Here is a 27,500-nt window from a genome sequence, read left to right as displayed (position 1 = left end):
AGTTCTCTGTTGTGCCCACAGGGTCTGTCTGTTGGCCCGAGCAAGCCACTAACAGAGAGCGAGGTGTACCAGCAAGTTGCCAACTTGTTCAAGCACCAGGAGGATCTTTTGGCAGAGTTTGGACAGTTTCTGCCTGATGCAAATGGGGCCTCCCCATATGGCGTGGCTTCCTTTGTAAGTTTTCCTTTTTAAAGAGTTTTTAATAGATAATACTTTTGAAGACATGACTCTGTGGCTTTCAATGTGAGTGGTTGGTTTGACGATGTGGTATTGTTATGCAGTTATTTATTCTTAAGTTCAGTGTTTTTGATTCTCCTAATTGGTTCATGATGGCCATTTGCATACTAGTTGGTTACTGACCCGTAAGCCGATTGATTATTGTGTTTATTTATTATTGCATTGATTTTCAGAAGTTGATAAACCTCGTTCCTAATTAAGATACATGTTTCTGTTATTTATAATCTCATGGAAATATTGTTTTAAATTATGTTTTGGTATTTGCTCTTTTCCTATGTGGGAGTCTGATATAAAAGGGGAGAAGGGTCAGTTGTTGCTCGTTCCATACTGTAGTTGGATGCTTTTCATATATTGTCATCATCAATGTCCTTTACTTTTACCCCTTTCCTTGTATTCTTTTGGCCTATAGGCTGATTCTGCTCTCGGAGTTCGCAATGATCACTCATCAACAGTGAAGAAGCCTGGCTACTCTAGTGGGAAAACTCAGACAGGAAAGTCTAGCTCTGGAGTCAAACGGCCTTCTGGCTCCACATCTTCAGCATCTTCCTTTCCTCCACCTGTCAAGGTAAGAACTGAAATTCCAAATTTAATGGCATATATAGAATGTTATGATGTGTTTGATAGTGCAAGCAAAGCTACGGAAAGTTGTTTCCCTCTGAAATGTGGAGATTATAAAGGGGTTGGGTTATAAATACATGCTGGATTGTGCTTTTTTGGGAGGGTGGGGAAGTTGTGATGTCATTCTCTGTGTTAGTAGTTAGAGAAAGCCAGTGGTAGGTCATATTTCTCTACTCTCCGTCTGTTTTTGTCAGTCCTATTTTTTTCTCAGCACTGAAAGATTATTATTTTGTTGTTGCAGTTGTTTTTACTTTAACAATCATTATCTTATTTACAATCTTCTTTGTGTTTTACTCGTCAGAAAAAGGGTGTCCCCAAGGATTTCAGCTTGGCTGATGCAAGCAAGACAGGCACTTTGACTGAATATGCTTTCTTTGACAAGGTGAGTCTAAGTTTCTGTGAGACGTAACATAAGGCAAAAGCTTTGTTCTGTTTTTTAATGGGCTAATGTGGCTTAAGAATTTCTTGGAAGAGATGGTTCCCTTGTTTGTAGACTTAGATTTTGCATAACCTTCCTGGATGTTATGATGGAAATAAATTTTTACGAAAATTTTAAGTGTAGTGTCTAGATAAGTTTATGCCCTAGCCTTCAGAAGAATTTTTAAAAAATTCTTTGCACTGGCAATAAATAGAGTGTACTTCATAACATGTCTTGTTTTCCTGTTCTGTGTGAAGGTGAGGAAAGCACTGAGGCATCAGGAGGTGTATGACAACTTTTTACGCACCATTGTTCTGTTCAACCAAGAGATTGTGACAAAGCAAGAGCTCGTGACTCTGGTGGGATTCTTTTTGTCGTAAGTTGACACATTGTCCCAGGTTTTGTTCTAATTGAAAAATGTAATTGTTTTGATCCTAGTAAGAAAAAGTTTAGAATTTTGTTTGGTTAATTTTTATGCTAAATTTAAATATCAAGAACTGTTGATTAGAGCTTCAAACTATTTTTTGAAAATCCATGTCCAGAATGATTGGGCAGGCTGACTTTCATTTTTATGAGGGTTTCAGGGAGTGAGGGTTTGCATGAGAGCAGTTCCATGCTAGTATAGTAAGCTGTTTTTCTGTCTTTTCAATATTTCATGTTTTGGTGACGTATGGAATATTTAGCTGTTTCACTGACTGATGCTGTGTTTCTGCAGTATGAGCATTGCTCAGTACATTATACATAATTTTCTTACAAAATCAGTTTATTATTGCAAATTGCAAGAAGAAGATATAGGTTTTTCCAAAGCAATGAATAATTGGCGTTTCATTTTAAAACATTTTGTTTCTCTCTTTTATTTCAGCAAATTTCCTGGTTTGTTCCGAGAATTCAAAGATCTTCTGGGTGTAAATGAACAGGGTGGTGGAGTGGAAGCTGTCCCTCATGGAGCTGCATCAAAAGAAAGAATAGGTGGAGAACTCTCCATGGAAATTGGTCAGTGACTTTGTCATGCTTTTAATGAATGTCTTGGTAATTGTGTATAAAGTACTCAGGGACACAAATTATAAGACTTGCGCGAAGAATTGGTGATCTGTTGGTAATAGCATGGTCTGAGTATTGCTTGCCGAAGACATTTCTTATTGTTGGTATTATGTGCATAATTGTGAGTTAGTATTATTAGTATTCCTGAAAGAGAAAACAGATGATTTGACTTCCTGCTTGTTTTTGCCTTTGCCAGTTTTCAGTATTCTTCATCTAATGTGCAGTGTGTTAGACGTTAATATGACATTTAATTTAGTATAATACTTATGAGGAATAGTGGAAACTTCGAAGATATAGATATGGTGGTCTCCTAATGGCTTGCATCTTTGGGGGAAAAAAAGCATGCTATTATGCCATGAAGAGAATTTTGAAGAGGAGTAGTCTAGAGTAAATGTTCTGATCTCCTGCAGTAGATTGCGTCATTGAACTGAGCTCCCCCAGAAGTGTTAAGTTTTCCTTCGCCAATCGATCGCAGACAAGGACCTAATTGCAAGTATTCTCACATTGTCCGCCAGCCACGCGTAGTTGGTCACTGGTTTTCCTCATTGCACAGTTGTCTCACGCCTTGTCTGATTGATGTTTTGCTCCCTCACAAAGCCACAATTTCAAGCACATGAAATAAATGAAAACATTTGATATGGGCTTCACTTCAATCAGTACCAGGAAAAATGGGTCATGTCGTGGCTGATCTGTTTCTGACACTTGTGCAGGAACAATCCTGGTATCAGATGAAGTTGTCAATTTGGATCATGCACTAATGAGCTGTAAGGCAAGTCATATTATTAGTGGAGACCACTGTTCTACATAGGCTTTTTTTCTTTTTTAATTGCTTCTCGGTTTGCCTTTTTTGTTGTTGTGGTTGCTCTAAGATTGTTCATAGTTCAGTCAAGTATTCATATTTTTTTTTCAGATTTTAACACATGTAAGAAGTATGGGGCAAGTTACAGAGGAATACCCAGCAAGTATGTTCCCCCAAAATGCAGTGGACGTACAGCTTTATGTCGTGAGGTAAGGATGGAACTTTTCTACAACAGGCTTCATAATTTTTGTCACTCGGATTCATATTTTTAGCTCAGTAAAGCTGGATTTTCATCGCCTGACATTTGAAAGCTGGATCTGTTATTCATTTTGTAACTGTTGTGCTTCTCATCAAATTTCACTAGTTGTGCTGAAAAAGAATAGCCACAAAGTTAATTAATGAAATATTTGCTTTCTCATTGTTGGTGTAGTTCATGAAAATATATGCATTGTTAAGTCTGTACTAATTCCTTTTTAAACTTGACTATTGAACTTTGTTTTGCACAGTACCATAACTAGCATTGATACAAATGTTACAAGGGCACCTAGTGGGTGTCGTTCTAGATTTTGTTTGCCATGTTGTACTTGGCCTATTGCTTTTTGTATAGTTTATAATGTTATTAAATAGTTGCTGATATTTCTCTTGCACACCATGATGGTAGTGACTCTAGGTGAAATCATTTTTTATGCTGTTTTGACAGGTGCTGAATGACACATGGGTTTCTTTCCCAACATGGTCAGAGGACTCATCCTTTGTCACATCTCGCAAGACTCAGTATGAGGAGAACATTTACAAATGCGAGGATGAACGATTTGAGGTGCCATTTGTGTTTTCACTTTGTTCTTGGCAACTGATATTTTGTTTAGTTATTATTGAACCCAGATAGATTTACATAAACGTTTTATCAAAGCTACTGGTTTAGGGTGCTCGAGGACACTTTCTGGAAAGTTGTTTATGGTTGTATAGGCATAGTTTGTTTATGTATCAGTTCATATGTGATCCTTTAACTCTTTATCTTGGGGGCGGGGGGGGGGGGGGGGGGGCTACGGGGCCCTTTTTTTTTACTAAATCTAAAAATGACGAAAACGTCACTAAATGGGTCCTTAAATCGAAACTGGCGAACCTATTATAACAATACTTATTCTAAAGAATGAACTTCCGGTAAAAGAAACCTGTTTTCGGCAATTGCCGAAAAGTAATTTGATGTCGAAGTCGTCGTAAAGGAATGTGCCCAAGTGGCTGTCAGCAGCTCACCAGTTTCGACCGCGAGTTAACTCTGCTTCTCCGGCAAGCTGGTCCCAGTGCTGGCACATTCCTTTACAACGACCACAACATCAAATAACTTTCAGCAATTGTCTAAAACAGGTCTCTTTTACAAGGAGTTCATTCATAAGATAAAGAACTATGGAAATAGGTTCACTTGTTTTGATTAAATGACCAGTTTAATGACATATTTGTCCATTTTAGATTTCATACCAAAAGAGGGCCCTGGCATAGTGGGTTTACCCCCCTCAGAGATAGAGTTAATGTAGCTGAAAAGCAAATGTTCACTTTTTAATAAGATGTAGTTAGAAGAGTACTTTAGTTCTTGGTTTTTTTTAAATATCCCAATTTAACATTGACTTGTACTCCAACCTGGACATGTATCGCGGTTATCAAGAAAGAATATTTCACTGTATAAAGTATTTTTATAATTTTGTTTGTTTGTATATAAAAGCTTTGAAACGATACAGCATTAAGTTAAATAGAAGCTAATGGGAAACTTCTCTTCCACAGCTGGACTATGTCATAGAGACAAACTTTTCTACTATCAAGTCTCTGGAGGCAGTGTTGAAAAAGATGAACAGAATGGCACAGGAAGAAGCTAACAAGTTTCGTCTTGACAACTCATTGGGAGGAACGTCTGACTGCATCAACAGGAACTCCATACACAGGTGGACCTACTGGTTCTATCATATTAAGGGGCTTTTCTCCGCTCTCATATAATTGATTCGTTTTTTAACATTCTCTGTATTTCCAAATGCTTAAAAATTCTCAAATCTAAAAAAGATTCTCATTTCAAACTTAAAATTTTACTGATCCTTTGTGGGTGAGAAATGCAAGAGGGCTAACAATGTGAATATGGAGGATTGAGAAGCTGAAATGTTGTCACTCTGCATGTTTTGGGCATTTTGCATGCAGTACTGGCACTGTAATCAGTAGGTATTTTCAAAAAAAAATTTGCAAAGAAATGTACTGATTATAAAGTAATGACAGGGGTTGTAATCATCGAGTAACACATGAAAGGATGCCGGAATACTTCTTCCCAGTGCTTGTAATTTAACCTGATTATTCTTTGCTTTCAGAATCTATGGAGACAAAGCTAATGACATTATTGAAGGTCTGAAGAAAAATCCAGTTGTGGCTGTTCCACTTGTTCTCAGAAGGTAAATAGATAGTATAATGATATTCTGAAATTTCTTAACATGGGCATGAAGTGTATTTTTGTTGACCATAATCCTCACAAATGGGTGCAGGACCTTGTAATTTTTCTTCTTATTTGATAGCTTAATATCAGTAGTGCTTTAGTATTTTTCCAAGGCTGATTTTCAGAATTTTAAAAAGAATTTTAGTTATTTAATTTTGGCCTCAAATGTTGGTTAGCTAGAGACAAAAGCCTTTTGATGTAAGAACATAAACATATTCAATGCTTGATTACATGGAAATACACTGGAACGTTATTTCTCTATGTTACGAATGCTTTACAGTATGTCAATTTCGTGGCTTTTATCGTTTCATTTACAGGTTGAAAGCAAAAGATGAAGAATGGCGTGAGGCCCAAAAACAGTTTAACAAGATGTGGAAAGAACAGAATGAGAAGTTCTATCTCAAGTCTCTGGATCATCAGTGTGCTAACTTCAAGCAGCATGATATCAAAGCCATTCGTGGCAAGTCATTGCTGAACCAAGTGGAGACCATTTATGATGAGGTGGGTGAAGTGAATACAAAGAAAAAGAGAAAAGAAAAATGTTCTTTGGGGAACAAGTTTATGGGAGTCGTCTTGCTATTAAAGTCAGTAAAATTTGTATTATTGTTCAGTTTAAACTTTGGTAATATCTACAATGAATGCTAGATGTTCACAAATAACTAGTTGTACATTAATGTTTCAGCTCTTTTATGTTGAAGTTTCATATGTTTGTGTGTGTGTGCAAAGAGCAAGCACTGTGGTATGGTTTACTTCTTTCATTTTTTTCTCTAGTGTTACGATTGTCCTATTTTCGGTGCAGTTACAAGACTTGGAAGATAGGACAGGACGGTAGAATTACATCCTTTTTATCTGTTTTTTTTCTGTTGCCATCATTTCTTCACTGTTGATTTTACAGAGGACAGACAGTGAGGAGTGTCCCCCTCAAGGCCCAATGTTGACCTTCACATATGATGATCGCTCTCTGATTGAGGATGCTGGAAATCTGATCATTCACCATGTAAAAAGACAGACAGGTGTGGAGCATACCCATTTTTTTTTTAGATGTATAATAAATAACCAATGGCAAAGATCATGCATAATTTATATATTAAACCTTTCTGTTGAACTGCATATATTTTTGACCCTTGTGAGTCATTTGTATTTTTTCAGCGCACTAGGGAAGAAGGTGTTTATACCTATTTGTATTTCTCCTTTCAGGTGTTGACAAAGAAGCCAAGACACGGATCAAGCAGTTGGTCAAGCATTTTGTGCCGGACTTGTTCTTTGCACCAAGGGGAGACTTGAGTGATGATGATGGTGACTTGAATGAAGGTAGTTTATGAAATGTTGATTTAGCTTTTGTAAACTGACATTAAGTATTGAGAATTTCAGTTAATTTGGTTTTTTTTATATGGAACTGAGAATGGTGTATATATGCACTCTTCATTTGAGTCATTTCTCATTGAACTTTTCTTAATAGTAACTGTCATTTTCAGAAAAATGCGTGTGTGTTGCTTTAATGTTCAAGGCAGATACAGTGTCCATTCTGCTGGGATGTTGAGTTGAAATTTATTCATCTTCCTCAGATATGGACATGGATGATGATGAGCCATCAGCAAATGGTCGTGTGTCAGAGACAAGCCGTCGGGCCAAGGAAAAGGTTGAGGACAAAAAAGTGAATGGCATCAAGTCTGATCCAGAGGAGTCGAGCAAAGACGGACAGAAGGAGGATGATTTGGAGTCGGATAAGAAAGGGGCCATGGGTGGAGACAGTAATGGAGGAGAAAATGATGATGACCATGTAAGTGGCTGTAGTTTCATTGCTGTATTGGTTTAGAGTCACATTTCTGTGTTGGTTTAAGAGTCACATTTTCGTGTTGGTTAAGTCACATGTCAAGTGTTGATATAGAGAGTCACATTTCCGTGTTGGTTTAGAGTTACGTTTCTGTGTTGGTTTACTTGTGAATGTTGATATAGAGAGAGTCACATTTCTGTGTTGGTTTAGAGAGTCATATTTCTGTGTTTATAAGGTGGTCTTCATGGTAAATAGTTCATTTTAACGAGCATAGCAGGTCAGATAATAGACAAAATAGACAGTTGATCAAATTTGTAATATCTTGTAGGTCTACTTTTGTGTATTTTGATATATACATGTCTTCTTTGCAGGATCGCTATACATTGTTCTACTGTAACTCAACATGGTACATCTTTCTGCGGCTGCATCAGATATTGTGTGCTCGTCTTTTGAAGGCATTTACATTGACTCAAAAACTCATTCAAGAAGAAGCACTCACCAAAAAGGAGAGAAAGGAATCTGTGGCTTTGGCACTTCGGCTGCGCTCACCTCGTGAGTATTTTTAAGTTGAAAGTTCATGCTAGGTCCCTTCATAAAAGAATTCTCAAATGACTTTTACTGTCTTAGTCAGCTTGTTTTGTTATTTAGCTTTCTGTGGAGAACATTCAGGATAACAGCTTTTTTGCCCCTCAAAGCTTGTAGTCTAATTCATATTATTATGTTCCTGGCTCTGCATTTAGCTAAGTATAAAGATACTTGTCTTTGGAAAATGGAATCCACTATCTTGTGATTGCCTGTCCGGGCTGCAAGGGTAGGATGCCCATTATTTTTCACTAATTTTTTTTTTTTTTTGTTTCAAGGCGCATGTAAGAAAGTATAGTTGATCTCTCTGCTACCAGATCACTTTTTAAATCAAAAATTTTTCGTGTTCAAACTAAACATACTCCTCTGGATGTCTTGTCAACTAATAATTTTCTTTGATTAGATTGTCCTAATATTGTTTGACTGTCCCCCAGTGGATGTGGAGGTAGAAGATTACTATTCCTACTTCATGGACATGGTGCGAGCTGTGCTTGACGGCAACATGGAGGCGAGTCAGTACGAAGACACCATGAGAGAAATGTATGGCATTGAGGCCTACCAGCTATTCACAATGGACAAAGTGGTACAGAACATTGTGCGACAAGTAAGTAAAGCGTTCACCTATTTATTTTACTTCTTTCCAATTTGGTCTCATCTATCCTGTCTGGTCTTATTTTCAAGATATTAAATAACTTTGATCTTTATTTTGTAGACTTCTGCTGGGGATAGCTGTTGTACATCAAAAATAGTAATTTCAGGGTTATGGTTTTCTTTTGATAATTTTTAAAAAAATGAAAGAATGTATGTAAATGCTGTAATCCTATCGAGTGTTCATGATCATAGGTAGATCTTGTCTGTGTTTTTTGTCAGATTTTCTAGTCTTTCGCAGTCGTTACCAGGTGGGGGGGGGGGGGGGGGGGGGGGGGGGTCCCTTCCTCTAATTTGTGCTTTTGTTTTTGTCTTTTGGTCGGATTTTCTCCTGGCATGAAATGACTTATTTGTTTCAGTGTTAAACTTATCAATGCCTCAATGTTGTTGTACATTATTCAATGGTACCACTGACAGGCTCAACATTTGGTCATGGATGATGTGCCCACAAGACTGGCTAAGCTTTTCGAGGAACACCGAGAGAAAGGTGGGGCTGGCGACCGCTGGGCCACTCGACATGAGAGGGCCACTCTGGAGCAGGCTTACCTCAGACAGGCAGAGGGTGTCCTCATCGATGACAATCCATTCAAATTTGTTGTCGTAAGTTTCACTATGCTCATTCTTCTTTTTGCCTTTTTGAAGAAAAAAAATCTTTTTATTTTTGAACTGTGGTGTATGACTGGCTTTTACTTTTATTTAGAGAGATGCAGTAGGTGAATATTTTGGATTTTTTGGTTCTTTTCACCTTGCAGAAAGTGATTTTTAAAAAAAATCAATATTACAATTTCTGATTTGTAGACTGTCCTTACTGTAATCTGTGATCAGTGTTGAAAAATATGCACATTCCCAAAGACCACTTGGTTGACAGAATGGCTTTCTTTTGGTCTTCAGCATAGTCAGACAGCACAGATGGAGGTGGATATGCTGGATCAACCACCGGAGTCGAATGAGTCGGTCAAGGAGGTCAGCTCATGGTCACACTATGTCAACCAGTACTCAGTGGCAAAGAAGAATGAAGAATTTCTCCACAAGGTTGGCAACAACAAAGTCATTTACTTACTGAGGTAAGATTTATGTTTAATTTGTTTTGTAGTTGAAAAGAAAAATGTCCTTACAAAATAACGACTGCAATAAATGTTATGAGAATTTCAGATGTTTGTATTGAAAGGCTTTTCATGCACAATGGTCAACACAATGATGTTTTTAAAAATCAGTCTTAACTTCTAAACTTGTGGAGCAAAGTGCAATATATGTTGAGAAATGTTAGGTTCCTGTTTGGGGGGGGGGGGAAAAAATATTCAACTGTCGTTTTTCGTCTGTTTTTGATTTTGCTTTCGTTTTACTTGAAAAGGGCCTACTTTCAATAACTTGGATGTATTGTGGAGTGTTGATGTCATTAATCATATTTTACCTTGTGTAAAAGAAAAACATTCCTCGACTGTACCCTTAGGTTTTTATTTTTATGATTTATGTTTTATGTTGTGTTTTTTTTGTTGGTATGTTCCCTTTTTACCAACTTTATTTGTATTATCCCTCTCTCAATAGGAACAAAAAGCGGAATGGCCAGTGGCTGAACTTTAAGTTGATGAATGAAAGGCCAGTAAAGGAAGAAAAAGATGAAGATGAGGAAGATGATGAAATGGATGATGATGAAAAAGGTTAGTATTTAATAGTATTCCTCACCCTCAACATTAACATTACACTCTAAGGGTCTGGGCGGGAAGTCTATTCCCAAGTCCTAAGCAAGGGTTAGGAACCCATCTCCCATGAAACAAGCTTTTAAAAAACACATTTTAAATTTCTAAACAAATTCCAAAAATCCTGAAATAATAAAAATTAGAAAGAGAAATGAATGTAGTTTCAGAAAAATATTAACTTTATATATGCACAAACTGTTGGAAATGTTTTAACTTTAGTTCAGTTGGGCTGTCTGACCTGTCACTTTCACTCTCAGCCCGGCGGTGGGGCCCTAGATCTAAATTCTACATCTGATTCATTAATCTGAAGTGCGCCAAACTCTTGCTACTACCTTTTCATCAATATTTGATATGCCATTTGCTTGTTCTTACTCAAATCCATTGTTATTTCCTTTTGAAACTCAATCATGTTGCTTTTCAACAAGTCGTGACGTCTTCGAAGTGTCGGAAACGCAATTGCACTTCGATCAGCTCTAATACTAAAACTACTGACCTGCCAAATTTTGATTTGATGTCAAACGGAAGAAGAAACATTTTGCAACTGTGTAAAACAAAATCTCGGCCCAGAGTCTCATCAAGGCGAGACCATGTTTCTAAAGACGCCTGGGCAGAGTGGGCGATTCCAGGCGAGTCAGGATGGAGCACCTAGGGAAATTCCCGGTCGAGTTGTATTTTTGTCCCCCTTCTTCACTACTTTTTCCCATTGAGAAGTGATTATGTGCCTTCTTTTTTATGTCCTGATTAGTTTTCTGATTTGACATTTAGTAAGTCTTTGATAGCTGTAAAAACTTATTCCTTGGAGGAGCTGTTTTAACGAATTGCTGAATATAGTGGGTTTTTTAAAATACCCCTCACAGTTTACCTTTCATTTTGTTCTTTAATTTTCTTTTTTTTTTTCCAGAAGATGCAGAGAAGAATATTGATTTCAAACCAGCTACTAATGGAGATCAGGAACGGGATTTGGAAGGTAGGAGTGTCAGAATCTTAAATTTGAGGTTTTCAAGTAATACTTTTATGTTTTGTTCTCGGAAAAACAGAAACTCTCTTGGGCATCCAGTTTTTTCCAGTTGGAGGCATATCACTGTTCTCAAAATTTTACTATTTTTGTGCTAATGCTTGGTTTCTTTTTTTTTTTTTTTTTTTTTCATCCATGTGTAAAATATGTTCAGCATTAAACTGGGCGTACAGTTTGTCAAGTTAGGCTTCTTGAGTGTTTAGGGGTCTAATTTTTTTAAAAAGAAACTTAACTTACAACCATTAAACAAGACCAAGTCATATACTGAATTATTATACACTCTGTAAAACCATTTTGTCATATATTATTTGTTTTGTTCCACTTACTGTGAAAGTCTAATGAGAGGCTATATTATTTAGAAAATGAAAGTCATGTAAGATAAACAGAAATACATGGAAACTTTCTACAGGGCAACATTTGAAATCTTATTTACCTTGGGTATTTCATGTTATGGTGGTAGCATCTATATGCAGTAGCAATTACGTTTGGACAGGGTAATACAGAAAGCAACAAAAGTTCACTCCTTTTGTTCACTGACCATATCAGTATTATGAAGACGTCAAAGAACATCATTCTTGACATCAGACACCTATTAAATTTGAAATATCGGATATTTGTCAGAAATATACATTTTATTGCAGCAATCGGCATTCTCCCTCTTTTGACTTTCAGTTAAGAATGAGCCTGATGCAGATGTTGAAATGGCAGAACTGGACAAGACTGCTGCAGAGGCAGAGCCAGAAAAGTTAACGGAACCCAGCGGTGAACCCAGCTCTGACAAAAGTGCCACGTCAGAGGAGAAGTCCATATCTGGAGGAGGAGAAACTCCACGGGCCCCTGGGGACTTTGGAGATGAGAACATTGATGAGGCCAACTCCCCAGGCAATGCAGGTCGCACGCCAACTGGCGCAGATGATGATGAAGACGAATATGACAAGAGGGAAGGGGCTGAGAGTGATGGAGGACTGGGCGATGATGAGGATGACGAAAAGACGGTGGAACCCGCCAACAAGAGGAAGAAAAACGAGAAAGTGTCTACGCCTCCAGAGAGTAAGTAGGGATCTTTGTTTAGACCCATGATACTCTGCTGTCGCTCCCACACCCATTTTTTCATATTTTGTTCTATCCTTGCAAAGATGATGTGAAATATATGGAATCCATATATTCATCTGAAAAACATTTTTATTGTTTTGCTTTTAAGATATTTTTTTACGCAATGATTTTCTGTGGTGGCCCTCGCATGTTTTGAAACAGAAAAGAAAACGGCCCTTTTAGTGGTATTCATCTCAGTGTTCATATGTAGCCTCCTTTGCTTATTGTCACAACTGATATAAATGTTCAGTCTATTACTGTATTGTTGGATATATTTGTTTTGTATAAAGTTGCACTATGTTAATCAAAAGAGTATCCTACTGCTTGCTAAAAAGTTGAATATTTCATTAATGCTGACCTTTTTACTTTTTTTCCCCCCTCAGATATGCCACGCAGAATTCAAAGCATAGATGACACATGTGTGAAATTTCAGCACAATTCTTATCAATCAGTCATCGTCAAAGGCTCAAACATGTATATGTATCAGGAAGGACGTTTGGCAAGAACAAATGCTGTAAGAAATTTTTGCTGTGTAATTTAATTATGCTGTTGGTTTTTTCAAGTTTGAGTTTTCTCCTTTATGAGTGTCCGCATATCTTGTGCAGTGCCTTCTGGTCTTGCTCGTTTCCCCTGATTGTGTATAGTATGTAAGCAGCGAAATGTGTTTTGTCTTTCGAGGATGTTTGTTGTGACCTGTTTGATATTAACTCTTCCATGAAGCACGTAGAGGACGCAACGCTTATCCCCACAGACCAGGATACAGGTGCGGTACATGCTATATCACACCGTCGCCGATCGGCGTCCCGTGGGGGCAGAGTGTAAATGTGAAGAATTTTCTGGATTGTTAAAGGAATTTTGTTCCGCCTCAGGTGTGGCTATCTCTTTGACACTTTGTTGCTTTATAGATGTAAATGACTGCGCTCTTGGTAATGACAGTATTAGTTGGTGTATAGGCCTACAGAGTTTGAGCCAACAGTTGAGTGGAGGGTGATGGAGCGGAATGCAGGCTAGAAATCAAGTCACTGATCTGCCCCAGACAGAAGTCTCAAACAATGGTTGCATGTCTAGTTGTTGCAATCTCTTTTGTACGAGGACTAAGAGCAGATGTTACACATACACACACACACACACACACACACACACACACACACACACACACACGGAGTGGTGCTACTGACTTGTCTCTTTTTGCCATTCCCAAAGGGGGGAATTGTAAATGGGCTAATTCATCAATGTCACGCTCATAACTGTGCCTGAACTGCAACAGGGAACTTCTGTTTTTTTCTTTCCTAATCCTTTACTATCGTCATTTTGCCTCTACTTCTTTTGTATGATTGTGCCTTGATAGTTGAAGCTGACTTTTTCAATGATCTTCTGATCTTGTTTAACACATTCTGGGCGGGAAGTCTACTCACAAATCCTAAGGAAAGGAAAGGAACCCACCTCCTGTGAATACAAACGTTTTAAAAATACTAAACAAATCCCAAAAATCCTGAAGAAATAAAAATTAGAAAGAGAAATGAATGCAGTTTCAGAAAAATATTACTTTGTGTGCACATACTGATGGAAATGTTCTAACTTTATTCAATCGGGTTGTCTGACCCGTCACTCCCATTCTCAGCCTCGCGGTTGGGCCCTAGATCTAAATTTTTCATTTGATTAATCTGAATAGCCCCAAACTCTCAACGTTGTCACCAATATCTGATTTGTCATTTGCTTGTTCGAACTCATCGTTATTTCCTTTTTCAAACTCAGTTGTGTTGCATTTCAACAAGTTGAGACACCTTCAAAGTGTCAGAAACGCGATCGCACTTTGATAGGCTCTAATACTAAAACTACTACTAACCCGAAAAATTTAGTTCCGGTATCAAACGGAAGAAGAAACATTTTGCAATAACTATGTAAAACAAAATTTCAGCCAGTCTCGTTTTTAAAGACGCCTTGTCGGAGCGGGCGAATCCAGGCGAGTTAGGGTGGAGCACGTAAGGAAATTCGTGGGCGAGTTAGGGTGTAATGTGTTAAAATGTTATTTGTAGCTGAATAAGGAAATGCTCATTTTAGACCTCCATGTTTGCCGACAATAGTCTGAAATCCGACAGTCGCAACCTGACCCGCGATGGGGCGATGCTATCGCTAGGCTCACCTGTATTAGTTAATGTTGCGAAGTGCGAGGCCTGACCAATCGCCAGCACCCCGTTTTTCTCCGGTCGGCTTTGTCTACACTTTCAGTTTGGTGCTCGAGCAGCCATTTTGAATTCCTGTAGGCCGGCCAATTGCTCGGATGTGGATTCATTCAAGGCCTACTCACTTGTTCTACTAGATATAGATTTATATAGATCACTATAGATCTAGACCTCTATGGACGATTCTTATGCTAAATCTATTGTGTCAAACCCTATTGTAGGTTGTGCTGTAATGTTAATGTTGGTAAAAGTGCATTTCCCGAGGAGCATAAATTATTAGACTCCGCTGAATTCCTGCCCTCTGTTTGGATGTGGATTTCCTTCAAGGCCTTCTATTCCTATTCACTTGTTCTACTAGGTCTAGATCTATATTCTAGATTTATCTATATTGCTATATAGAGGATTCACATTCCAATTCTATGTTGTTGTTATATCAAACCCTTTATAGCTATGTAGGTCACTATATTCTCTTTGTTTGTTTTGGCGTGTGGGTTTGTTTTTTTCCATTTTGGACTTTTGCTGGCTTTTTTACATTTCTGAAGGTGAAGGGCCATTGCAGGTTCTTTTTGGGGGGTTAATGCCTCAATCATATATCTCTACAAAGTGCTGCTGTGTTATGACACCCACAAAAGCTCTTATGGGGGGAATGGATTGGGGGGTTCAGACAATCTGGTTGAAGCTCACATGCAGGTCTACATTTTGTAATGGTAGTTTACTGGTCGTTTTGAAGTATTTTCCATCCTGGGTTTTTTTTGTTTTTGTTTTTTTCCTTTTGGGTGTACCCGAACAGATCTCTTCTGTTACCTCACTTAAACTGATAATGATGGGGTAACATTTTTTCACTTCTGATAGTGAATGCATACATGACCTGATACACGTCAGTTGTACTGTGAATCTTTGTTTGTTTAACTACATGTAAAAAAAGAATCTGAAAATAGGATTTTTTTATGACAACATTAATTTTCCCTTTTTTAAAAAATGGATCTGTTGTGTGTGCTTAGTGTCCTCACGACCAGCCTGTGTTAATTTGCTTTTCATTAGCCTGAGCAAACATATTGTAAGTCTTGTGTTTTGGTTTTGCCCTGCAGTGCCACAAGAAGGTGACCCAGAAGAAGTATGCACAGATGAGCAGCTGGATAGAGGGTTGGCTGACACGGAACGTGACGGCGAGCCAGGCGGAGGATTGCCGCCAGTGGCTGATGGGCCGGGCTCCGGAAAGTCGCTCCAACAGCACCTTCTCCACGGATCTTCAGCAGTTTGACAAGACTCCGTACCGGGTGTTCACTCGCTACTCAGTGGACTGGGTGGCTCCTGGCTCAGGCCGCACCTCGCCAGCTTCAGCCAATTAAAAAGTTAATTGGGTAGTGGTTTTGTGGCTACACCTTGCCAGGTTATGAAAGCAAAGCAGTTAGGTTGTCAATTATAAGACTGACCCTCTGCTCCTGGGCAGGAACACAACAGAGAAGAAGATAGTCCAGGATGGTGTAGAGAAAAGGATGATGTAAGGGATTGTGTTGTGTTTGTGTAGCTAGCAGCAATACTTTTTATTAGACCGGTTCTATGGGAAAGATGTTAGTAAATGGTGAAAACGTTATACAGCTGGAGGATAAAGAAGAGATCTGGATAAGAGGGTGATGAATTTGATGAAATTGTCATGAGCAATGAGTACTTGATATAATGCAGATGGTAAATAGCTTTGTAATTTTTGCAGCTGCAGTATGTCACTTTTGTAATTAGGACTGATGATGGGGAGGAAGTTGCTCTTTTTGTAAATATGTACTTCTGTAGTAATGAAATACACGTTTCAACTGCAGTTTTCATCCCTTCAGGAATAACAATTTTTATCAAATTTGGCAATGTTTTGTTGCAGAAAAATTTGACAATGTTTTGTTGTGGGAAGGGAAAACAAATATTTTGAGCAAATACTGTTCGTTGCTGTAAAGTAGCTCATGGTCTGCTCTAAGTCGAGCCACAACAGATTTGGCTTTTAAAGTTTCAACTGTTGTATGAACTTGTATCTGTCAGACTTTGCAAGAGTTTTCTGTATATGAAGTAGAGTGAAATTAAATGAAAATATTTAATGTAAATTTTCTTAATATGCATGTATTGAGGTTAGAGTTTTCATTCCTTGGGTTAGGGAGATAGGATGGAAGTTAAAAAAAAAAAGCTATCACTGTTGCAAGAAAAATGAGTCATTCCAGATTATTTTCCTTACCTGTAAAACAGGTTCAGAGGGAGTAATGCAATTTTCCTGCAACAGCGACCCCCCCTTTTTTTTGTGGCAGTCTTTGAAGGATGTCACCGATATGTCCTACTTTTTTCTGATCACTCTTTTTAGTTCTGTCTGTCTTCTTGCCTTCACACAGCATATTAAGACGTCATTGTATCGGTGTGCTTCTCTGTAAGTAACTCCAAGTTTTCTGACTACTTCGATAAATAAAATCATTGTTTTTTGTGTAATCGTCATTTAAAATAAAGTAATTTTCATTGTTTACTTTTTCAGTCTGTGTACATTTTTCTTGATTCCTTTTTTGTTGTTAATTGTATCTTGGGTAAAAGTCAATTCGAGCCCGCCACGCCCCCAGTAAGGAGGTTACAAAATTAAAGGGCCTTTTGTAGACAGTGAGTGATGTGTTTAACTACACTGGTTGCAATTATTTTGTCTGTGGTTTGTAAGACATTTACATTGGTCGATAGAGCCTAGCCATATTGGACAGGAGATGGTGTTCATATGTGCGTCTGCCAAGTTCACAAAGGTCTGTATAGTCAGCACGCTGTTCAAACAAATGCTCTCTAACTCTAAGCCGAGACAGCAAACATTTTCAGGAGAGAGATAAAAAATTTACTTTTAAATTTAACACTGAACAAGGGGCAAAAACTTTACCTTCAATTTTTTCAAACTCAAAACAGCATTTTTTGGGATAGCCCCCTTGTGCTCCAAAGCGACCAATTAACTGTGCTTGGGTTTAACGGGGCAAGGAAAGGCCCGCACTTGGGATACAGCGGGAGAGATAGCGCGAACTCTAGCTTGGGAGGGGGGGCGGCTGTAGGTGGGCTCCAAACAGGCAGTCGGCGTTGTGATTGGCAAGTCCAGTGATGAGTGAGGTGGGGCAGGCGGCAGAGAGAGATGGTGCGGAGAGATGCGTTACATGAACCACTCCAAAAGTGATGTGCCATAGCCAAAGATCGTACAAGATGGTTCACTCCTCTCTTTGAGCCAGTTAAAAAAGTGTCCTCAAAATCTGGTGGCGCCCTCTTAGAAAAAGCACCCGCTTTGCAAAGTTACCCTACTTGTGTGAAAAAAAAATTAAAGTGAAACCAATAAGTTGCGCTATTCTATTCTTCTTCTGGAGAAACGAAAGAGCTTCAAAACAAAGACTGCAGCGCCATCTGAACCAATTTGCGCACTTCCGCGGACACTTTTTAGCCGAATGAACCGTCTTGTAAAGTATCAAAGATAGTACATAACAAGATGGTTCACTCAGCCAAAAAAAGTGGCTTCATCAGCTGTTCGGGTTCGTTCAGTGCGGAGTTTTAGTTTTTTATATATAATATTTTAATGACCTCTCGCCTCTCATTAAACGAAGAAAACAGTCTCCCCTTCCTCCGGAAGAGGTTTTTTGTTTGCGTAACCATTTTTTAAAAGCGTTCTTACGAAATTTGAATTCTTATTTATTCAAAAACTTGTTAGTTTCACTTTGAGTTTTTTTAACACAAGTAGGGTAACTCTGTTCGCAAAGGGTGGGCATTTGCGAAGAGGGCGCCACCGAATTTTGAGGACACTTTTTTTATTTGGCTCAAAAAGAGAAGTGGACCCTCTTGTTAAGTAGACTCTTTGCTTGTATGTACGATCTTTGCCATAGCCCTAGGCCAAAAAGTAAAAGACAGTATAAGAAGAGGAGAGAGTGTATTTTAAAATTTTTTTCTGTAATTCCCCTTTGCATTCTTATTGCGGGTCTTCTGGAACTTAAAAATCCTATTATGATAGCCATATTCTACTGTAGTTGAAAAGCGTGTAGACCATACAGTAGAGCAAATCTAGGGCCAATTTAAAATGAAAGGAGACAAAGCATGTTCTGCAGTCAAATGGCCAATGATTGATCATCCCTCATGAATCATACAAACAGCAGATTGAAAGATGCTCATCTCCCTCAATTTTACGTTTTACTTGTATGTGTAACACACAGCATTGACATACAATGGTATCAGGTGCTTGGAGGGTGCTCTGGTATGGTTTGCTCCTTTTAAAAAATCAAACATCCATCATCCTGATCTCTCCTTCTTTTGTGTTTGTTACTCTTGTTACACACCTCTAATCTTCGCACCACAGACTTCATGACTTAAAAAGTGATCCATGTTTTCTACCAACTATTGGAGAGGTAGAGAGAGAGAGAGATAGTATGTGAATATATAAAAGTTTGGTTTAAAAAAAAATCTTTTATGCAGTATACATTCCAAATACGCATTGAGTAGGCGTTTAGAGAAAGGATGCGACATTTGGAGAATTCAACAAGCGATCTGTATTCTTGACACAGCGGTTATAGAGCGCCCATTTAGTTTTGGCTGGCGCGAGGCAAGCAAGCCCGCACTTCCCCAGGTCACGGGGTCATTTACCTGCGCCGCCGGGGATTTCCCTAATCAGCCGAACACCGGCAGCGCTCTTGTATTTTTTGCAAAGTTTACCAGCACAGTGAGCCAAAGCTAATGTAAGATGAATATTTTAATAAAGACCACGTAAATATTCAACATATTAAGGAAAAAAATGAAGAAATCGGAAGAACATGGTACATTACACTTAAAAGCTGTGAAGTTCTCAAAAAGGGGACTTAATTTGATAAATGTGTCATGGGTAATCAATTATAAACATCGATTTAAATATGATTGCCCCCAACGAATTCAATCAAATTTGCACACAGGACTGAGAACATAATGAAATTTGTACTGACAAAGGGGCATATGCACGAAGTTTCTGGATCCGTAATTATTCAGGTTTGAAGTTGATTTTTGCAATACTCTTGCTTTGCGACCTTGTTTTTTCATAGCGATATCCACGATACATGTAACTACAGAACAGATCTTTTCTTGCCGATACACTTATGAAAACACAACCTAAACACAAAATACAAAAAGAACACAATATTGCTGGACTGGAGGAATTATCTCATTTTTCCGCTGTAAGCTTTCGTCTTTTGATGGGTGGTGCACACGACAGAGTAGCTCAGGGTGGGTTGGACGTGTTGTGACTGCATGATTGTTTTGACGTGTTTTTCTTTGTCTGTTAGGCCACGGTTGCATGAATGAGATCACCCCCTTGCTCACAATGGAAGGCCATTCCAAACCCACATTTTTGTATCCAAGGAACGCAGTGTTTCTCAAGGATGTGTTGTTTGGGGATGACCTTTTCTTTTGATCGATTTTGATTGAGTAGCACGTGTTTTACGGCACTATCGACTCAAGACCTTTTATTTGCCAAATATGTTTCTATATAAAGACATATATCGTGTGATGCATGACTGAATATGTGGTATTCTCTCTAAAGTGATTGGCTTTCCATGTGCAATTACTGTGTGGATATCTTTGAAGGTGTCTTTTACGTGAACAAATTTCTCTCTCAGAACAATTAATGCGGTGTCTATTATGCTTTGATTTCGTGTACATGCAACTGTTCCTTTTGCTAAAAATGATGCTAGCTGTCTGTACACATGGGCTGTGATGTATTTTTGGCAGTGGCTTCCTATAAATGAACGGCTGTGGTAGGCCTGTGGTGTGAGGTTGTGTTGTTTGAGGATGTTATCAAATTCAGAGCAGGCAGGACTTGACCTTGGAATAAGCTCCCCAAACTCTAACTCTGACAGCTGATCATGTACACTAGAACCCTTCCTCTCAAATCTCTCTGCTTCTCGTGGATTATCCGACAAAATCTGACAGCCCTGTAACAATTGAATGTCCTCGTTTTTTTCCAGCCCTCTTTCATTTTTTGCCGTAGATATGCACATTTTGTCCTATTCCAGGCGTGCAATTCTCCATAGATTGATGGGCCAGCTGTACATCTATATCATGTGCAGCCTCCTCAAGAAGGCGATGATGTTTGAGCACAATGCCCACCATATGATCATGTTGAGTGTGGCTCTCCATGACAAAAATATTGTTAAAATTGACAACGAAATTCAGATGTAGTAGAGGCAAGAAAACTAAAAACAGCAAGGATGAATGTTCAGAGTGGTGGGTTGGTATTTTTAAAAAATCACAGAAAATCATAGAATAACTTCGTGCATTTGAAACTTGCACATGTAAATGAAAATTGTCCCCACAGTTGATACATGAATTTCTGTTTAAATCGTTGGGGGCCGAATTGATATATCTAAGTCCAAACTGAAAAAGTTCTAAACATTGAAGATGCCAGTTTGAAAATCACAGACTTACTTAAATCCCTTGTAAAACTGATATAATCGGACTTACAAGAAAACAAGTTATACATAGCACGTTACAATGAAATCTCAATCGGCCTTGTAGCATTTATAGTTTCAGAGTTAGGAGACTTTCAATTCGCACTAAAACGCCATATTTACTACTGCCCCGGCACAGGAGGAGTGACGCTGCGGTCACCCCAATTAACCCCTCTGACAAGTGATTTATGACTACGCGCTGGGCTGTCGGGCGGGGCGGGCAGGGTGGTGAGGATGGTCGGGGAGGAACTGGGGAAGGAAAACTAAGTGAGCGGTCTGGACGGTATTTTATCCGCTGTGTTGAACTTGAACAAGTGTCTTTTAAAGGAAGTTACTGAGGATCAGATGGACAGACAGGGTCACCAACGAAGAAGTGTTATTGTTAAGGAGAACAAGACAGGGCCCAGTAAGAGATGTGGTGGGAAGAAGGCAGTGGCGATGTATTGGACATCCTCTCAGGAAGTCAGGCAGCTGCATAACAAGGAAAGTGTTGGATTGGAACCCACAGGGTAATAATAATTGGGACGGCCACGTGGAGAAGAGTCAACAGAAATCAATGTACAGAAAAGTGTGAAGACTTGAAATAACATGAAGATGCCTGCCCCGGATAGGGAAAGGTGGAAAGTGTTTGTTCGTAGCCTATACCCTGACCCAGGGTGAGAAAGGCAATGATGAACATGCGTTCTGAGGAGATTTTTTTTCCTAATCCCACTTTCACTTTGACGTCCGACGTTGGGTATGATGGGTGTGGCTGTCTCTTGTACAGAGCTCGCAACTAGTATAAGGTCATATGAGCGAGCGGGGCACATTAACCATTTTCAGTTTGGTAGGCATAAATTTTGAATTTTGCCCAGGTGGTGGCTGAAGCGTACGGTAGGCTACTTAACTTTTACAGATTTTAAATTTAGGACGTGGGTGGTTGGCGGGAGCTCTGGTGTGGTTTGCTCCTTCTTTCCTATAAAAAATCTATCGTCTCTATCTTCCCTCCTTCTTTTTTGTGTTTTTTACTCTCTTGTAACACCTCTAATCTTCGGCGCTTATATGACCTTTTTGTGTTGCAAGTGCCGTAAAACTCTTACTAAAACTACTAAAACAAACAAATTTAGGACCTCAAGTGATCTTTAACGTGCGCAACATGCCCACGAGACATCTGCGATTTCCTTCGCCCTTATTCGAGAAGGCTAGGTGTTGTAAGATCTTACCTACCCTAAGATCAGGGGTGTGGCGGAGAGTAGTTAAAGACAGCAGTAAGAAGGATCCAAGGAGTAGCAGTAGAAAGGCTTTTTGATTTTAGTAAGAGTTTTACGGCACTCGCAATAACAACTGCATAAGGTCATATGAGCGCCAGTAGAAAGGCTGCAGAAAGAGTTAGGGGCCCAGAGGAGGGCACAAAGGGAGGGGGGGAGGCAGAAAGTAGAGACGAAAGCAGACGACAGATCATGGTTAGATTAGAGAGCACCAAAGGAGACAATTTTTTATTTCATTTAGAGAAGAATATTTTCCGTCGCTGTCAGGTTTCAAACCCGGGGCCTATTGAACGAGAGGCAGAGACCGTACCTCTAGACCTCGAGAGCCTCCTTTACAATGTATGGTGTCCAAGTATTTGTAGAACTTGTGAAAGCGATATATGATGCCCACCCCCGTTTCTAAGTGAGTTTCCCTTAGAACAATTACAATGTAATCGGAAGTTAAGCACGTACGATAGGATCAACACCAACCTATTTCGAGACCCACACCACCCGTGCAAAGCCCTACCCGCGCGCGCATGCACACACACACACGTACACACACACACACACATACACACACACGTGCGCGCACGCTATTGAACAACTTTCATCTTTACAAAAATTACCTTCACCATTTTTTGTAGTGCGAGGTGGAATCGAACCCTACCAAAAATGAGACTCCACATTTTTAACTAGATTTTGTAAACGGATCCGTTTTGTAAAATCATTTAACAATTTTCTGTAAGGGGTCTATTATCACACCTTCAATTAAAACTGACAGTTGACCGTTCTCTTTGTGGTACGAAAATGACACACGATGCAATCTAAAAAAATACTTCTTTTTTAGTGATCTTCAAAACCCAGCAAGAAAATTAAAAAAAGAGTCATTCGCGAGTCATTTTGTTAATTTTGATACGCTTGTTCCGAATTTGATACATATTATGTTATTTTTACGTTAGGACGTAGTTTACAAAAAGTTAGCAAACGAGAATAATTTTATTGGCGGCAGGCGTGACAGACTGTCCGGTCGGCCACAATAACAATCTGAGACAGCCTTGTGCGTTCAGCCTTGAGACTGTCTGTTACTAGTGTTACCCGCTGGTGATAAAATTCTCGTTCGTAAACTTTTACTACGCCTTAGCGTAAGAATTGATCAAAATTAACCAAATGACTGGCAGGTGGATTTTCCTTGCTGGGTTTTGAAGATCACAAAAAAGAAGTATTTTCGCTGAGATTGTATCATGTGTCATTTTCATATCCAGGAGCGGTTTGTTAACTGGGCAAGACCGGTGGTGCCGGTCAGATTTTTGTCAACTGAATTGTTGACTAGAGGTTTATTGCTGATGACGATTTTCATTCAGTTTTAAGTAAATCCAAACATGTATCAACATTCAAAAACACCTTGCTGATTTGAAGGCGCTCAAATAGACAAGTGGGATTCACTGCTGTTTTGTCGCGACATAACCTCATTCCTTCGCGTTTGTTATCGCGCCGGCTCGTAACTTTAAATCGTCCCACGTCAAACCGTCACGTCGCGGAACTTCGTACCACGTACGAGACCAAACACACGGCGGGCTTGGCTTAGGCCTAGCGATGACGTCAGTTCCATGGACAAATCCATCGTCAGCCCACAGAAAGATTAGTATATCCCTTAATTGCCAGATTGGCCTCTTTGAAGCTTACAAAATTAAGAATGAGACTGTCTTGAGCAGCACAGACACATGTATTATTTTATCAGCAAAACATGTATTTTTATCATTCAGCCTTTCTCTAACTACTATCAGAACATTTATTGTCAGCATGGCACTACTCTTTTTTGTTTATTGATCTTTTAACCACCTATAGTTTCTGTTTGGCATTTACTCATCGTTTTCTCCCCACTAATAACTTACCTGGCCCTTAGGAGTCTGGCCGGCGAAAGAAGGAACCGTCTAGTGAAGATATATTATAAGGAAAATTTTAACGAGGAGCGATAGACACTCGGCTGTCAGAGTCTGGGCCGAAAACCCCCTCTCTTCCCTCCCCTTTTCAACCCTCACCCAGCTAGACACCAAGTTCTGTAATTAGCATTTGACACACTTCCCCACTTTGTTACAACACAGTATTCAGTGTTCAGTTCTGAGAACTGAGAAGTGCGATGAAGTACATTTGATGATATAATGATCGGAAACGTGTGTGCTTTGTCCAGCTTTGTATAGCATCTGATTGTAGACTTGATCTGCTTGGGACAGCGTCACTGGTACAGTAGCAATTGACTTTTTGTCATCATACAGGACAGTTCTTATTACATATATTTAACGGGTTCAGTGCACGTCGATATTTTGTGTGTGGGGGTGTAGAAAGTAAGAGTAAAGTACTGTACTGGAGGCCAGGACCAGCGGTTTAAAATTGCTTCTCACTTTCAGCTTGTTTTGTAGCTTAGACTCAAGTAGTGTGTTTCTTTTTCTGTGCCGATCAAATGAGTTTCTATTAATCCCAGTAACTTCCATCTTACATTATTCATAATATTATTGTTTCTTGACGCTACCGCATATTTTAGCTCTTTCACATGATTACAATGTTTACTGTGGTGTGTGTGTGTGTGTGTGTGTGTGTGTGTGTGTGTGTGTGTGTGTGTGTGTGTGTGTGTGTGTGTGTGTGTGTGAGTGGGGGGGGGGATGGCGAACATAGGGGTATAAAATAAGGAGAGAGAGAGAGAGAGAGAGAGAGAGAGCATGTGTGTGTGTGTGTGTGCGTGCGTGTGTGTGTGTGTGTGTGTGTGTGTGTGTGTGTGTGTGTGTGTGTGTGTGTTGTGAAGGAAGGGGGTGGGGGAGGGAAAAGTAGTCGACGTGAATGACCGCCGGTCAGTTCTATTAACCACGAGCCGCCACTGTTCATATCACAAAGAAGACGGCAACTGTCAGTTTTAACTGAACGTGTAATATATGAAAGGAAAGCTTTAGTCTCACGCGGTATCCATTTTGAACCACTTAGTAAGTACGAGATGAAATCGAATAATTCAAAAAATGAGACTCCATATTTTTAGCTACAAACATTTAACAATTTTTTTCGAAGTCTCGACGTGAACTTTATAAAAAAGCCAAAACTAAAACCGAACACCCCAAAATGAGGATTATTTGACCCCTCTTTATAGAATGTACATGTGCCACTCACATTTTTTTAAATGTATGAAATGTGGCCAGAACAACATAATATAATAATAATAATATGACAAACTGACGCTTCAGCATAAGCAAAGTGAATCATGTATAGACTGCCGGTTACGACATGAAAACTAGACGCGCAGCCGTTCAAATAGTATACAAAAGCCGATTTTGCACCGCTATTGCTGCTCTTGAGGTCTTAGGATTGCAGACATTCACCATTTATCAAATCAATATTCTATCAACTAAGAAACCACCTTACTATGTAAACAGGTCGGATATACAATGTAGTAATATTTCATTTATTAGCTCTCGCTATCGATAATCGGAGCAGGTTAACGGGCTTGAGTCAATAGAGACTTGTGACTTGTGACACACATTTATTCGCTTGCTTGGCTGGTGCTGAAAGCTTGACAGCTTTGACTCGAAATTCACTCTCGTTCTCAAAGAAAAGCTCAGTTCGGTGCATCGGGTTTATGTGAGATATTGATATATATTAATTATTAATATGAGATATTGAGAGACAGGGGTGTGGTTTCGCTTCATGGTCTCTTCTAATAGTCGTACGCGTGGGTGGTTGGCGAGTGCTCTGGTGTGATTTACTCCTTAATATAGGCTACTATCAAGCATCTATGGTATTTTCAACCATCATTATCTCTACTCGGTTTTTTTTCTTTTTTCTTTTTCTTTTTTGTTTTATTTCATTTTATTTTATTTTTATTTTATTTTATTTTATTTTTTAAAATTAAAACATTATTTTTTTTGGTTTTCGTTTTGTTTTTGTTTTTTGGGGAGAGGGGTCTTTTCCCCCCCCCCTTGTTTTTGTATGTTGCTTTCTGCAGTGTAGTAACGCCTCTAAACACCTGCACTCAGATCTATGACCAATTTGTGTTGAGGCCGTGCTATTGACTGAAGTGTCTTTAGGCCATTCCTAAAGGGGGGAGGGGGGTATTAACATGTTCTTATGCACAGAAGGATTGTAAATTGGTTGATTTATCCATGTCATGCTCATACTGTGCCGGAACAACATAGGGGGGACAGCTGCTTTTTCTTTCCTCATCCTTACTATCGTCATTTTTCCTCTACTTCTTTTGTATGTTTGCCACTCTCTTGTGAACTGCTATTTCCGGGGTGCCTGGATAGTCGAAACAGACTGTGTGCTGTTGAGGCTAGAGAGGTGAGCAGAGTAAGCCTGATTCCCCGTTTGGACTTCTCTCAGTTGACATCCACCCCTTGGCTCTCATAAGACCTTATGCAGCTGCGAGCGCCGTAAAACCTTACTAAAACAAACAATACAATGACATGTTAAAATTTTGTTGCACTCTTCTTTGGCAAGACCCTGGAAGTTGTCGTTGGCGCGCACGCACTCGTGTGTTTATGTGTGTGTGTGTGTGTGTGTGTGTGTGTGTGTGTGTGTGTGTGTGTTTGTGTGGGGGGGGGGGGGGGGTGTCTGCTGTTCTTACAACGGCTCATGAGGTTCCGAGATCCAAGTGGCCACTCGGGGGCTCTTTGTTTGATCCCTAAATGAGAAAGGTAACTAAACTGGTGAAAGGGCTCGCCTGGGAACAATTTTCCCGACACCGACTGTTCAAGAAGATACGCATTTTTTGCATTCAGTCAATCCATATGAACATTGACTTATTCAAATTGGAGCCACAGAGAAGCAAACAGCGCTGGCTGCAGAGTTTTCGCTCGTTGTCACTGTAGTTATAGTAACAGAACTAAGAAAAGTGGAAATTGTGACTGTGATGGAACTGTGGTTTGTTTCCTGTTCGCAGGCAGAAATACTTTGAGCGTCTGTATTTTACCGTGATTCTGATAATAATACAGTCGGACATGTATTTATTTACAATTCCAATGAACGTCTAGTAATACATTGGTTATTTCTCGTATGATTTCGAAGGGTTTGAATTGACAACATTCTTCACACAATAATGAACCAATGTCAAAATTTTATTTTTTAAGTCTCTCGTCAAATACAACACAAGTTCATTTCATTGTTAAAACAGACAAAATGTTTAATTGTATCTTTTGTTCAGCAATAGTGTTATGTTTTTCATGCAAAAGAGAATGCAACATGTTATATCAAAGTGTCATGTAGCCTCCCCCCG

The 27,500-nt window shown here is 39.2% G+C and overlaps 1 protein-coding gene across 2 annotated transcripts in view; it reads left to right on the top strand.

Annotated features, from left to right (window-relative positions):
- The window catches only part of LOC101850946 (paired amphipathic helix protein Sin3a), a 36,043-nt gene extending 18,970 nt beyond the window's left edge, over positions 1-17,073 (top strand). The window contains exons 11-32 of one of the 2 annotated variants that reach the window (XM_013080504.2): positions 1-174; positions 647-802; positions 1,157-1,237; positions 1,531-1,649; positions 2,136-2,266; positions 3,225-3,322; positions 3,814-3,930; positions 4,890-5,047; positions 5,459-5,539; positions 5,898-6,081; positions 6,476-6,593; positions 6,778-6,891; positions 7,146-7,360; positions 7,726-7,906; positions 8,371-8,540; positions 9,002-9,184; positions 9,476-9,648; positions 10,130-10,242; positions 11,183-11,248; positions 11,969-12,346; positions 12,772-12,902; positions 15,660-17,073. In XM_013080504.2, the coding sequence (XP_012935958.1) occupies positions 1-174; positions 647-802; positions 1,157-1,237; positions 1,531-1,649; positions 2,136-2,266; positions 3,225-3,322; positions 3,814-3,930; positions 4,890-5,047; positions 5,459-5,539; positions 5,898-6,081; positions 6,476-6,593; positions 6,778-6,891; positions 7,146-7,360; positions 7,726-7,906; positions 8,371-8,540; positions 9,002-9,184; positions 9,476-9,648; positions 10,130-10,242; positions 11,183-11,248; positions 11,969-12,346; positions 12,772-12,902; positions 15,660-15,920 (3,402 nt within the window). In that variant the 3' untranslated portion in view covers positions 15,921-17,073. The remainder of the gene's footprint in view (positions 175-646; positions 803-1,156; positions 1,238-1,530; positions 1,650-2,135; positions 2,267-3,224; positions 3,323-3,813; positions 3,931-4,889; positions 5,048-5,458; positions 5,540-5,897; positions 6,082-6,475; positions 6,594-6,777; positions 6,892-7,145; positions 7,361-7,725; positions 7,907-8,370; positions 8,541-9,001; positions 9,185-9,475; positions 9,649-10,129; positions 10,243-11,182; positions 11,249-11,968; positions 12,347-12,771; positions 12,903-15,659) is intronic. The other variant, XM_013080505.2, reaches the window with a different exon arrangement.
- Positions 17,074-27,500: the final 10,427 nt, after the last annotated feature.

The sequence above is a fragment of the Aplysia californica genome, unplaced genomic scaffold (assembly GCF_000002075.1).
Source record: "Aplysia californica isolate F4 #8 unplaced genomic scaffold, AplCal3.0 scaffold00089, whole genome shotgun sequence".
NCBI lineage: Eukaryota > Metazoa > Mollusca > Gastropoda > Aplysiida > Aplysiidae > Aplysia > Aplysia californica.
Note: the sequence above shows the minus strand (reverse complement) of the source record. Positions and strands in the feature narration are given on the sequence as shown.